Source organism: Tursiops truncatus, chromosome 2 (assembly GCF_011762595.2).
Source record: "Tursiops truncatus isolate mTurTru1 chromosome 2, mTurTru1.mat.Y, whole genome shotgun sequence".
Lineage (NCBI taxonomy): Eukaryota > Metazoa > Chordata > Mammalia > Artiodactyla > Delphinidae > Tursiops > Tursiops truncatus.
Window position 1 is genome coordinate 139,742,505 of NC_047035.1, and position 13,065 is coordinate 139,755,569.

The window sequence follows — 13,065 nt, forward strand, 5'->3', positions numbered from 1 at the left end:
TCCTTATCTGTTAGAAATACATATTAAACTATTTGTAATATGTACCTCCATATACATTTTTTTAAAGTAGGGATATGGAGGACTTCCCTGGTGGTCCAGTGGTTAAGACTCCACACTTCCAATGCAAGGGGCGTGGGCTCGATCCCTGGTTGGGGAACTTAGACTCCACGTGCCGTGCGGCACAGCCAAAACATATATACATATAAAAAAAAGTAGGGATAAGGATAAAACAAGATTATAAAAATGCTGATGATTGTTGAGGCTAGATGATGGGTAAGAGGATTCATTATATTATGTTCTCTACTTCTATGCAATTTGGAAAATTCGTATTACAAAAAATAAAAATAAAAGAAACTGGAATAAAAATTACCACTAAAAACCTCAAAGAGATCAAAGATGATATGGCGTCCATGGAATAAGTATGACGCTATAAAAAAGGAACATTCAGAGAAGAAGAACAAAAAAATTCTTGGCAATTTAAAAGTATGAGAGCAGACATGAAAACCTCAACATAAGCATGGAAAATAATGGTGAGAAACTCTTTCAGAAAGAAGAGAAAAAAGACAGAGAGAGAAAAGAGGAGAGAAAAATAAGACGTTAGAGGAAAAGTACAGGACATCCAACATTCATACATTCAAGAGAAAACAGAGAAAACTGAAGAGAAGAAATCGTTGAAGAAATAATTAAGGAAAATTTCCCAGAAATGAAGGCAATGAGTTTCCAGATTGAAGAAACTCACCAAAGAGCCAGACTCATATCAAGCCACATTATCTTCAAGTTTCAGAACACTAGGGACAAAAAGAAGATCCCACAAGCCTCTCGAGGGGAAAAAAAAGGAGATTTAATTCAAAGTATTAAGAATCAGAATGGAAAAAAAAAAAAGAAAAGAATCAGAATGTCATTGGAATTCTCAATAGCAGCTCTAGAAACTAAAAGGCAATGGATTAATACCTTCAAAATTTCAAGAGAAAATTATTTAAAATTTGAATTCTATGCTTAGCCAATTATTAGTTAAATGGTGGGCAGAATGAAGACATGGTGAAGTCACACCAGGTCACATGTACTCTTTCTTGTAAAGCTACTAGAGGATTCATATTTAACTGTATTGAGAGGAGATCTACCCAACCCTGAGAGTTTGGGATTGAATAAGTAATACATACAGAGAAAAAAGTAAGACATTTATTAACTCCCAGGAGAAAAAGATGTTCATTTTGTTATTTCACAGTAAACTATGGTTCAACTCTGATTGCATTATTATAACCATGAAAACACTAAACACTGAGTATTGCCCTAAACAAAACTATAATAAACCACATTGTGAAGATGAGGAGGGTGAGTAGGAAATACGTGTGGGGAGTGGGGAGTGAGGGGATTGGGGGAGTTGAAAGAGAACTAACCCCTAATCTTCCATGGTAGGATGTCATTAGATAGTACCTAACACTAAAAATCTAGAACAAAACAAGCATGAAATAATGCTGATATACCAAAGAGAGTAGCTAAAATGGTCAAAAGTAGCCATCTCCAGGCAGTGAGAAATATGGCTAGTCGGGGAGGGAGGGGAAGACAACTGTAATTTCACAACAAGCCCTTTAGAAGTATTTGACTTTTTAAATTATGTGCACGAATAACACTGATTTAAAAAAAAAAATTTTTAAATATTAAGCAAACAAAAATATCTTTAAAAGGATGCTTTTTATCTCTCCTTAAAATGTAACTAGAAAGAAGGAGTAATATTTTTTTTTTTTTGGTTTTTTTTTTTTTGTTTTTTGCGTTACACGGGCCTCTCACTGTTGTGGCCTCTCCCGTTGCGGAGCACAAGCTCCGGACGCGCAGGCCCAGCGGCCATGGCTCACGGGCCCAGTCGCTCCGCGGCACGTGGGATCTTCCCGGACCGGGGCACGAACCCGTGTCCCCTGCATCGGCAGGCGGACTCTCAACCACTGCGCCACCAGGGAAGCCCTGGAGTAATATTTTTATATCCTATAAAATAATCGTGCAAAATAGAACTAAAGGCAATCCAATAACATGAAAATAAGCACTAAAAAAACAATTATGAAATACCCTCTTACCCTCTCCCGAAAGGGATTACTCATATAATAAAAATCCCGTAGCTACTAATTGGTAAAGAGTGACTAATAACTGGACCTGCTAACTCCTTCTGCTGTGCTCTGTCAACTCTTTCTTGCTAAATCATTACTCATTTATAGTGAAGTGGTAAGTGATGTTATAATGTATCTAGAGAGTGACCAACAGGTTAAAAACATATTCATTCATGATGGTAGTAAGAGCCACCCTAAGAACTTAGAATAGAAACAAAGTCAACAAGTCAAAATATGACCTTCCCACCCTAAATTTCTGTAACAGGCTTGTGACTTCAAAATGTGCCTCTTTCTAAACAGATTTATTTGGGTCCTTTTACAGAGATATGATCCTATTGTACCTAGCATTTCATCAACAATAGAAGTATTGTTGATGAAATCTGTTGCTGTAATTAGGGAAGAGGTCTAATCCAATATCAAAGCTTCAGGAAGGTATTTAAATGTCTTCCGTGGCTTTCCTCTGTGGCTCAAAGTGCTCATAGAGTCAATTATTGATTTTCCATACCAAATTTAAAATCCCAACCTGGCTTCCCTTAGCTATTTCAGACATGCCTGGATTGCGCCCTCTACACCCGACCCTTCCCTCCAGCTCCAACTTCACCAGAGTACTGCAAACTGTTCAGCGTTTGCTTAAGAGCAATCAACACAACAAATCTGCTGTTGGAAAATCATTAGTGCGTTCTGAATCATTTGATTTCGCACAAAAGTGAGAACTGACCGCATTTCAGACCTCAACAGACAGCGCTCGGTGTGAGGACCTAATCCAATTCCTAACTGCTTCAGTCTGTTTCACTGTTCGTTTGCTTTTACCTGCGAGGCAGGATACGGCTTCAGTGGGCTGGTTGAAGAGAGCTGCCGGCTGAAACTTTGATGCGCTTCGGGGCCAGGAGAAAGCGTGAGAGGGCTGACGGGAGGCTGCCTACGCCGAGAGGGGCCACTCAGGTTTGTGGTGGAAAGAGACGGGTTGCTAAGGGAGAAGAGACGGAGCGAAGAGTGAAGCGCAGAGGCGTTGGGAGCAGATGCCTGTGGGCGGCTGTTTAGGGAAGAGGAAAGCGCTGTCTTATTGAGCGTGGCCTGGATGGAGGGGTTGCTTCGAGAACTCTGCAGACCTAGAAGACAACACATTCACAAGTTACTTGTCATAATTTCAGACCAAATCTTCTGTTTTCCAAAGATTAGAGAAAACTCGACTTCCTACTATTTGTATTTGATGATGATTCTGTATGAGAAGGAGCTCTGGGCAACTCTCCTACTGAAAATGGTACCAACGGCAAAGAAAAGGTACACTCAGACTGAGAGGGACGATGCCATCAAGATGAGAATGGCTTTTTCTCAGGAAGGAGACTGTGTAAATCACACTGGGAGAGCAGGACTAGGTAAGCGGGGTGGGGGCAGCAGAGGTGAATGTTCAGTGTACTCTGTTCCCACCCAAGGAATAGACCCCAGGGCTGGACAACCAGTTCCGCGCAGGGCCCCTGGAAGCCTCTGTCCAGTGTACCACCTGGCCAGGTACCACCTATGGTTAAGCCACCAGGGGACACAGACAAGGTCCTTATGGAGTGGGGAATACTTACCAGAAGAGCTTCTTATGCCCAGGTGAGTCATGGCAGCGGGAAGGTTGCCCACACTGTTCCCCACACTCATACTACCAAAGAGGTGGTCACTGGTGTCCAGGGAGGCAGGCAGGGGCACTGAGTAGTGGAGGTTGGTTAGATCTGGCAACGACCCCCCAGTGTTCAGGGTTCCCAGAAAGGGTGAGAGGCCCATGTTTTGACCACTGTGTGGAAAAGTGCTGAAAAAAGAAAGATAAGTATTACTTTCTAAAATGCATTCCGCTGCTCTGGGGAATAGGACATGTATGATACTTTTCCTTGTTCAATAAAAACAGTTGGAGCCAAAGATCTAAGTCCTTGTGTAGACTCTGCCTCTTCCTTGTCCCGAAAACTTGCATCCTTGGCTTAACCTCTCTGAAGTGCGATTTGCTTACCTGGTATGTTGGACTAAGGATGCCCACGTTACAGGAATATTTTCCGAGATAAGAGTAGATTATTGATGCAAAAGTACTCTGAAAATTATAAAGCACTACATAAAATGTGAGGCACTTCTTTCTATTTATTCCGTTCCTTTTGCTACATTGCTAAATTATCTTTCCTACCAAAAAAAGTATCTCTGTATCAACCAGATGCCTTCCAAGATATATTTTTTCAATTACAGTTTTCATAAACTTTAAAGTGAGAAAGAGATGTGACCATTCCTTTGTCAGAATCTGTTGGGTGGTCACTCTGTGCCCAGGCACTGGGCTAACTGCTGGAGGTGGGATGATGAATGAGCAGGGTGTGTGCAGGCCTGGAGCAAGAGTACAAACGGAGGCCTAGTACACCGTCTAGTTTAAATTTTTTAAAGTTATAAATCAAATCAATAAATCTTTAAATGAATTATGTTCTATGTTTCTGTCTTGACAAATTGTACCTTTGTAATAGCCTGGAAGGCCAGATTCAAGTTCAGAATTCTCTGACTCCTTGGAGCTCCACACTAGAACGTGCAGAGAGGCAGCCCCGACCCTCAGTCCATGCCACCATCTCTCCCCCCAGCCCTGTTCTGCACCGCAGGGCACGCTTATGGATATCCCAGCCTAGGGGCCAGCTCTGGCCAAGCTCCGCATCCCCTGTGGCTCCTTGGACTCCTTACTCCACGGGAGCAGAGACCTCTGAAGTGTGGGCCCAGGGAGGGGCTGCGTGGCCCAGGCTGAGGGGGCACTGCCCTTAGAGCTCACGGGCAGGCCAGAGACAGACCGGTAAGGCAAGCGATTGCAGTACGGCAGGAAGCTCGCTGGGCCAGGTCCGATACAAGTGACGCTGGGAACGCAGAAGCAGGAGTTGGGGTTGTGAGGATGGGTGGGGAAGGAAAGCCTTGACCAAGCACATGACCCTGTGCACATGGAACTGCAAGCAGCGCAGCACGGCCAAGGTGTCGGGGCAGAGTGGGGAACAGGGGACAGGAGATGAGGTGGGCGAGGCAGGTAAGGGAGAAAACAAGGGCATGATGACATGATGCTCTGAAGAGTCTGGGTCAGGGAAGGCAGGAGACAGGGAGCCCAGGATTAAGCTGGAGCATCAGAATCACATTTTAGAAACGCCACTGTGGTTGCAGCGTGGAGGATGGCTTAAGGGGGCAGAAAGAGAGGGGCGGGGAACCAGTCAGAAGTGCCTGTGTGGTTCAGGTATGATCTAGGAAGAGAACAAAGAGGCTAAAGAGGAGGAGAATGGTTGGAGGAAGTGCCGTTAGCCAGGAATGGGGCGGCAGGGAGAGATTATGAATTCGACTGAGGACACCGGACTCAATACAGCACACACCAGCAGAGCGCCTCCCGGGTGCCAGCCACTGGCATTAGGGCCTCAAGAGACTCGGACAGAGCAGAGAGAAAGAGCCATAAAGAAAACAACTTGCAACATAATACCATTCAGTAGTGCAGTAAGTCCCCTACGTACGAACGAGTTCCATCCTGAGAGCACGTTCATAAGTCCAATTTGTTTGTAAGTCCAACAAAGTTAGCCTAGATACCCAACTACCACGACTGGCTATATACCACTGCTTTTACGCTTGCTTCCGGACATGCTGGGCTTGAAGTAAAGACACTGTAGGACTGTACTCTAAACAGTACTGTAAAGAGCACAAAAGCACAACCACTTGTAGAGGATGCACGCACGTGACCATGTACACCAGATACGTGAACTAACTTACGTGACTGGACATGTGAACGCACGTTCATATCTTTGAGAGTTTGCAACTTGAAGGTTCGTGTGTAGGGGACTTACTGTACAGTGACAGAACCTGATGGTATAAGGTATGGAGGGAATGACCAGCAGGCTGGAGGGGGCTTCCTGGAGGACGTCTGAACTGAGTTGGAAGGCTCGAGAATTCAGACACTCTAAACAGGGAAATCATTTCAGGTAGAGTTCCCAGCACAGGCAAAGCAGAGAGGCACGTGACTATATTGTGTGCCCTAGGAACTTAGCTGCTGCAGGAAGGTCAAGTTTAGGAGGGGTGGATATGATGGGAGATGGGCCTGGAGGAGGAGGCAGAAAGCACATGAGGCTTACACTGATGCGTTGATGACAAGAAGCCAGTGGAAGGTTGAGAGCAGGGAAAAGACATCATCATTCTTAGGACAGACTTGGGGGAGGGAGGACAGGGTATGAGAAGCAGAGCCTGGAGGCAGAGAGGTGAGTTATGCTGCTGCTGAAAATCAGACTAGACATAATGAGGGCATGGAGGTGGAGAGACAGGGAGGGCTTCTGGAGATATTTAAGCAAGTACTCAAGAATGACTCCCGATTTTCTGCCATGGGGACTGGTGGAACCACCCCTACTAGGACAGGGAACACGGAGGCACACCAGTAGACTGGGGATAAGGGTAGGTGGTGGGGTCAGACAACGAATTCTGCTTTAGACACTGAGTTTCTGTAATACGGGAGGACCTGTCATGGGATGTCTCCTGAGGACAGCTCCATCGGAACAGTGGGGGTGGAAGCCCGGCCACAGTGGGTTGAGGAATAGACAAGCAGTGAGGGGGCCTCAAGAGTAAATACTCTTTCAGAAAGTGTGGCTGAGAATTCTGGAAATGAGGAGGAAGTAACTAAAAGGGAATGCAGGGTCACGGAAGGACTTTTTAGTGCAGAATCCTTAAGTATATTTAAACGCAGAGAGAAAACCTTGTAGAGAGGGAAAGGCTGAAAACATAGAAGAGGGAAGGATAAGCAGGAGAGAGAGGACTCAGGAAGGGTCAGGGACATGGGTGAGGCTAACAGTCTTGAACAGAGGGACACCTGTGTCCCTAAGACTAGAAACAAAAATGGATGGCGAGGGGGGAAGTAGGGGCGGGAGGGAAGCTGAGCATTCATTCCTGATGGTCTCTCTTTTCTTAGTAAAAGTAGGACTGGGATAACTGTGGAGGCTTGAAAAGAAATGGGGAAGCAGGAAAGGTGTCCGATTTGATGGATGAGGAAGAAGGATGATTTTGGTTGTAGAAAAACTGAATGTGATACTGTCTCTCGGATGGCTGGTTGCAGTGTTAAGGCCAAGGACTAGGAAATAAACTTGAGAACCCAGAGCTGCTTGCTATGAGGGCAGATGGGCTCTCTGATTGAGAGAAGAGAGCTCCATGGGTGCTTAGGTCGGAATGAAGGCAGAAGGAGGCGGGTGGGGGGGGAGGGGCGGGGAAGGCTGAACAGCGTCTAGCAGCACAGAGCAAGGATGGAGAAGGTAACTGTGACAAACACGGCCCAGGTCGTCAGTGACATTCAGAGCAATTTCTCTCCAATTGAGAGGAATACAATTTGTAACTTTCCAAATATAGTTGCGACCTGCTGGAGTCATCTCTTGGATCTGATATAAGGCAGATTATGTTCTCCCTCGTTCAAAACCCTCTGATGATTCTGACCTTACTCTGAGTCAGGCTACACCAGCCTCCATACTCTGCAGGCATGCTCCCGCCTCAGGGTCTTTGCACTCAGGGTCTTGCTGTCCCCTCCACTCAGGGTCTTGCCCTTCCCTCCTCTTCATCCAGGTTCTGGTGACATATCATCTTATCCCAGACACCCTTCATTGCCTCTCTCCTTACTGTGCTTTTTCTTCACTGCATTTACCAACGCATGACATATATTTATTTGCTTAATTGTTTTTGCCTATTTCGCTCCACTAGAGCATTAGCTTCTTGAAAGCAGAGACTTGATCTGTTTTGTTCACTGCTCTACCCCAGTGCCTAGAATTAGGGGGCCAATCAATACCTGAATGAACAGGAATCACTGAATAGAATTCTATCTCTAACATAAGAACAAGAAAGCAACTTTCCTTATCTAAGAAACAGCTCCTTCAAGATTCTCGGGGGTGGGGACAAGGGGTTTAAAGTACCGTAGCCCCCTTCTGAAATGTAGGCCTTCGGGGCCTCCATCACTCCTTTGTCTGAGGATTGAGCCAAAATGAGCCCTTGAGAAGAATCTCAGCCCTATCTGTGGGGACATCCTACACCTCTAGGGGTGCTGGTCTTCTCTCCAGTCACGTGTCCTGGCTGGCTTTTTGAATTTCCGATCATCGCGGCTCAGCGGGCTGTTAATTACATGCGTTTATATTTAACTAGCCAAAAAGAATGCCTGCACTCCAGCTACTGAGTATGGAGTGCCCTGAACTCACTGCAGTTAGATACCCAGAAAAGGCTTTACTGGGGAGAATGATAAATAGGATGGCCTGATGTAGATTTAGTTCCTCTGCAGACCCTCTGAAATGCGTGCTTGTACTCAGCTAGATCAGGCAAGGGTCCTGATTTCAAGCCACATGATCTTGGCCCCGGAAAGAGCTGCCGCTTCTGAGCGGGTTTTGGTTCCAAGCCCGCGGGGCAGCCCTGAGGGATGCTGTGGTCAACAGCCCCAGGTGGCTCCCCTGGTGCTCTCCGGACACCGCCTGTGCGTCCCAAGGGCTCGGTCCTCTCTGTGAAGACCCGCGCGAGAATCGCCCGGCGTCTGTGTCACTCAAGTGATGGCACTGATGGGCTCTGTCTTTGCGTCTTCACAGTGTCTGTCAACATGTGGGCTTCCTTAACTGTCGTCTCCGTGTTCTTCCTTGGTCCCAATTTCCTCAAGAACATCTTAATCTTTTAGTAGTACTACACATATTTTTGAAAGCTGTCTCAACTCTTTCAGGGAGTAAAGTTGTATACTCCTAAATACGTTAATTAATTGTTCCATAGAAATTTTTTATATTGCAAATTGTCCTATTTATGCATCTTCCATTAATTTAAAAAAATTGTGGTAAAACATACGTACATAAAATTTATCCCTTTTAAGTGTATGGTTCTGTGGCATTCAGTACATTTGTACAAACTCTCTTAGTGAACTTCTGTGTCAGCAAGTTGCCAGGGGCCCACAGCTGCCAAAGGTGCAAGGCTGGTGGGCCCCTCTCAATGCAGGCACGCTTCTGCTTCTACCCGTGGAGTTGTGTGTTTACTGAGAGTCAGCTGTGTTATTCTCTAATGTATTTATGGCGGTTTTATTTGTTATTGCAATTATGTAATATAATTACTTTAAATGATATATGAGTACCAAAAGGGAGCTGTTGTTTTGTGAAAATTCAGTTGACTTTCAACTTATGTATAACAAGTGAAATTTCTCAAGAGTTCTCTGATGAAGCAGTAAGACTTCCCTTTTGGGAAAACCTTCAGGATGCCCTCCGAGCCAAGAATTGAAAGAACATTACTTACCTGCCACCTCTGACATCACAGGATCGAGGGCGCCCTGACAGGGACTGGATCTGGGGAGAGACACAGAAAGCTGGGCTTACTCACTGTCAAGCCAAATTCAAGTTTTTAAAAAGCGTCTTTGCAGGTATCTTGGGACTCTAGTCAGTGCAAATGAGAGTCAGCACATATAAACAGCATCCCCACAAGGCAGCCATTTAAGCTTTTTTTTTTTTTGCGGTACGCGGGCCTCTCACTGTTGTGGCCTCTCCCGTTGCGGAGCACAGGATCCGGACGTGCAGGCTCAGCGGCCATGGCTCACGGGCCCAGCCGCTCCACGGCATGTGGGATCTTCCCAGACCGGGGCACGAACCCGCGTCCCCTGGATCGGCAGGCAGACCCTCAACCACTGCGCCACCAGGGAAGCCCGCCATTTAAGCTTTGACTAGACTTTTCCAGGCATAACGGAGGCATAATATTAACAAATTTTCTTAATTTGATGCTTTCTTAATTTATCTTCTAGATGAATATTATTTTCTTATAAAAGGCCAATGTTTTTCATACAGAGCTTTTAAATAAACATTCATTTTCCAGTTGGCCTGAGAGGAAAAGAAGAAAAGAGAAAAATAAAACAGGATGAAGAAAGAGGAAATTAATGTCAGAAGAAAAAAAATATTTCAACTAGAATCTAAATTCCAGGATGGGGGCGATTTTCATTTTGTTTATTGCTGTATCCCTGCACCCAGGATGCCTGGCAACAGGTGCTATACATATATATATATATATATAAAATGAATGAACCTATTGACTCAACTCTTCACCCAGAAATGATTTATGGAGAACTGCAAATCCATAAGAACTAAGAGAGATGAGGGAATTCCCTGGTGGTCCAGTGGTCAGGACTCGGCGCTATCACTACCATGGTCCTGGGTTCAACCCCTGGTCAGGGAATTAAGATCCTGCAAGCCGTGTGGTGTGGCAAAAAAAGAACTAAAAGAGGAGACGAACACCTCTTCCCAGAGAGAGCACATCTTCCCTGGTACTTGGGGAAGAGCGGATGCCACTGCCCCCTTTGTGGGGAAGATACAGTTGTCCTCCGATAAAAGCCTCCAAAACCGCCTGGGCCTCCATAGCCAAAGGCTGCTTCTCCTATGTTTAAGCATGTGAATTTTAAATCTCTTTTATTCCCCAAAAGACTAAACATCAAAACATCTTGCTTTTACAAAAGACCATTCAAGCCCACCCTAATGCTAATGATGACTTTGGTAGACTTGGCAGAAGAAATTGGAACTGACTAAAGGAAGCCTGAACAGGTGGCGATGGTCAAGCATGAGACAATACAAACAACTGCAACAGCACATCTCAGGGCCAGGGCAGACACACTGTTTTCTTTCAAAGGCAACAGCTTCTCTATGGGAAGAAAGGCCAACTCAGGTACTGCTGGGACCTCCCTCTCTTCCACAGCAGGTGAGTTTACAGAAAGAGCCATGGTGGAGACAGGGACAAGTACTCGAAGGCTCTTAGAAACCATTTAACAGAGCACTTCCTTTCTGACTTCTGGAGGACTCGGGTCAAATGGCCTTGATTAAAGAAAGTAGTATCTGGTAAACCAGCAATTCTGGACAGAAGCTGGTGACTGGAAGGCAGTGTTGGCTACAAAACAGAAAAATCTGCCTGTGACTTGTAACCAGGTTTCAGTGCTTCTTGTAATACAAATGAGATGTGAAGGACCAACAGGTTTTTCTGAATGAGTAAATTCAGAAAATTAGGAAGGCAAGAGATCGCTGTACTAGTTCATCAACAATGATAATTTTTATTTGAACCATCATTCCCTAGTACATTCTTCCTATCTCTGTCCCCAGACATCCGCTCCGCCTTTTCTCCCAACTCCTCTTGTTTTCTCCTCAGCAGAATTTGACGATGACCTCTGAAGTACAAATATTCAGTGATAACAAACATAGCTGTCCACCCACCTCCTTGGTCTCCCACAGCTGTTTTGGCAGTGGCTTGGGAATGTTTAGCAGATTCTCTTCCTTCAGTGGGCTGGGGAAAGACACAACTAAAAGGGAGAAGAAGCACATTCACTGTGTTAGAAGGAAGCCATCCCACCTTTGGCCGAACCAATTATCTTCGTAAAAATGATTGATTTAACACATATTTATTGCCTGTCTACTAGGGAAGGTGTTTTGAGCGTTACCATGGGTGTGGCATAGGTGAGTAAGACATGGATTCAGCCCTTGAGGACTTTATACTCTAGTCAGGGGAAAGGACAAAATGTGAATACCCATGTCCGGAAGGAGAAGCCGGGGGAGGCCCACAAGAGCGAAGGCTCAGTGCTGCTCAAGGGTAGACCAGGAAGAGCCCACGCTGGCCTCTGGGGCTCGGCACTGAGGCGAGCCCTTTAGAGACACAGGAAATGAACATCCCCAGAGAGGGAGGAATAAGAACAAAGGCCTAGAGAGAGAGGAAGTGGTGGACGACTACTGAGCAGAGCTGCTCTTTTCAACTGGAGTGTAGGGAAAGTAAAGGAGAAGGGTAGGAAGGTCGAGGCCAGATCAGGAAGGGCCCTCAAACTTGGCGAGGAGAGGATGGAAGAAAAGGGATGAGGAGAGACCCACAAAAATCCAGGAGAGAGGAAATGAGGAAGATAACAAAGAGAGAAGAGGAATATTACATGGAAGACATGGTGGCAGTAAAGCTACCTGGTCATAGGCTGGGAGTGGGGGATAAAGAGGAATTGAGAACCCAGAGGACTAAGGCTGGGCAGCTGAAGGGCCCTCTCCTGGCTTTGTATCAAGGGACCAATCCAGGACTTTCTGCCAGGTAAAACAGGAGTGCTGAGCCATAAAAAAGGGAAAACTTCTTGTTCTCAGAGAGAGACAAGAAGACAAAGGGCCAACCCTCAGGAATTAAGGGATCTGATGTTAGGAAGGGGATTCATTAGAGAGACGGGTGACGCTCAGAACTACGAGTGCTGTTAGGTTCTGGTGACCATGTAAGCTCCAGGGTGACTGTCATGACTGTCCTGTCTTAGCCCCACACAGGATGACAGACCCCAGAGAGAAGCCACTTCAAACAGACTGAAATTTCAGAGTAAATTCTGAGAATGAGGCAATGCTCTTTACAGGTGACCTACTCAGCACCACCACAACAGCAGTCATTTCTGCTCAAATATTCCAGGCTTTATCAATGATCCCAGGTGTGTCATAATTCTGATCGTCAAACCACTCTCTTTGGAAAAGCTTATTTTGTCAACCTTCTTGTTTTCTTCCTTTTCTTGGCTTCCTTGTTAACTTGTCTAACTGTCAACGTAAACTGCTTCAGAAATGTAAGTTCCATGATGGCAGGGCCTTTATTTTATGCACTGGTGGGCAGTGCTTAAAATAGTACCTGGTAAACACTGGCCCTACAGCCCTCTCCCAACAAACTGGAGGACAGGAATAATAGGTTTGAGAGCCTTTATAAAGCCATACAATGACTCAAGAATTAAAAAATGTCTCTGTAATGTACTGCTAGATGATAGGAAAAGTTTCAAGGGCTGAGTGAGGTAGCTTCATGACTCAAGGCTACTTCTTGTAAGAGTTTGGTCACAGGAGTACGGCTGGAGTGTATTCCAGCACCGCAAAGGGGATTGTTTCCTTAGAGTAGTTCATTGTTTTTAGTCTCTTCATATCCAAGATTGGTTGGGAATTCTTCAGAGAAGTCATTGGGGGAATGCAAACAACCTTGAAGCCATTTC

At 45.4% G+C, this 13,065-nt stretch overlaps 1 protein-coding gene across 8 annotated transcripts in view; it reads right to left on the bottom strand.

The window, feature by feature from the left end:
* The window catches only part of CRTC3 (CREB regulated transcription coactivator 3), a 103,835-nt gene that overhangs the window by 10,791 nt on the left and 79,979 nt on the right, over nucleotides 1-13,065 (bottom strand). For all 8 annotated transcript variants that reach the window (XR_012330289.1, XR_012330287.1, XR_012330288.1 and 5 more), the window contains exons 8-11: nucleotides 11,300-11,385; nucleotides 9,351-9,400; nucleotides 3,674-3,891; nucleotides 2,910-3,208 (exon numbers count right to left, since the gene is read on the bottom strand). Coding sequence is in view for 5 of the 8 variants with exons in the window: in XM_033852181.2 (XP_033708072.1) it covers nucleotides 2,910-3,208; nucleotides 3,674-3,891; nucleotides 9,351-9,400; nucleotides 11,300-11,385 (653 nt within the window). In the remaining 3 variants the exon portion in view is untranslated. The remainder of the gene's footprint in view (nucleotides 1-2,909; nucleotides 3,209-3,673; nucleotides 3,892-9,350; nucleotides 9,401-11,299; nucleotides 11,386-13,065) is intronic.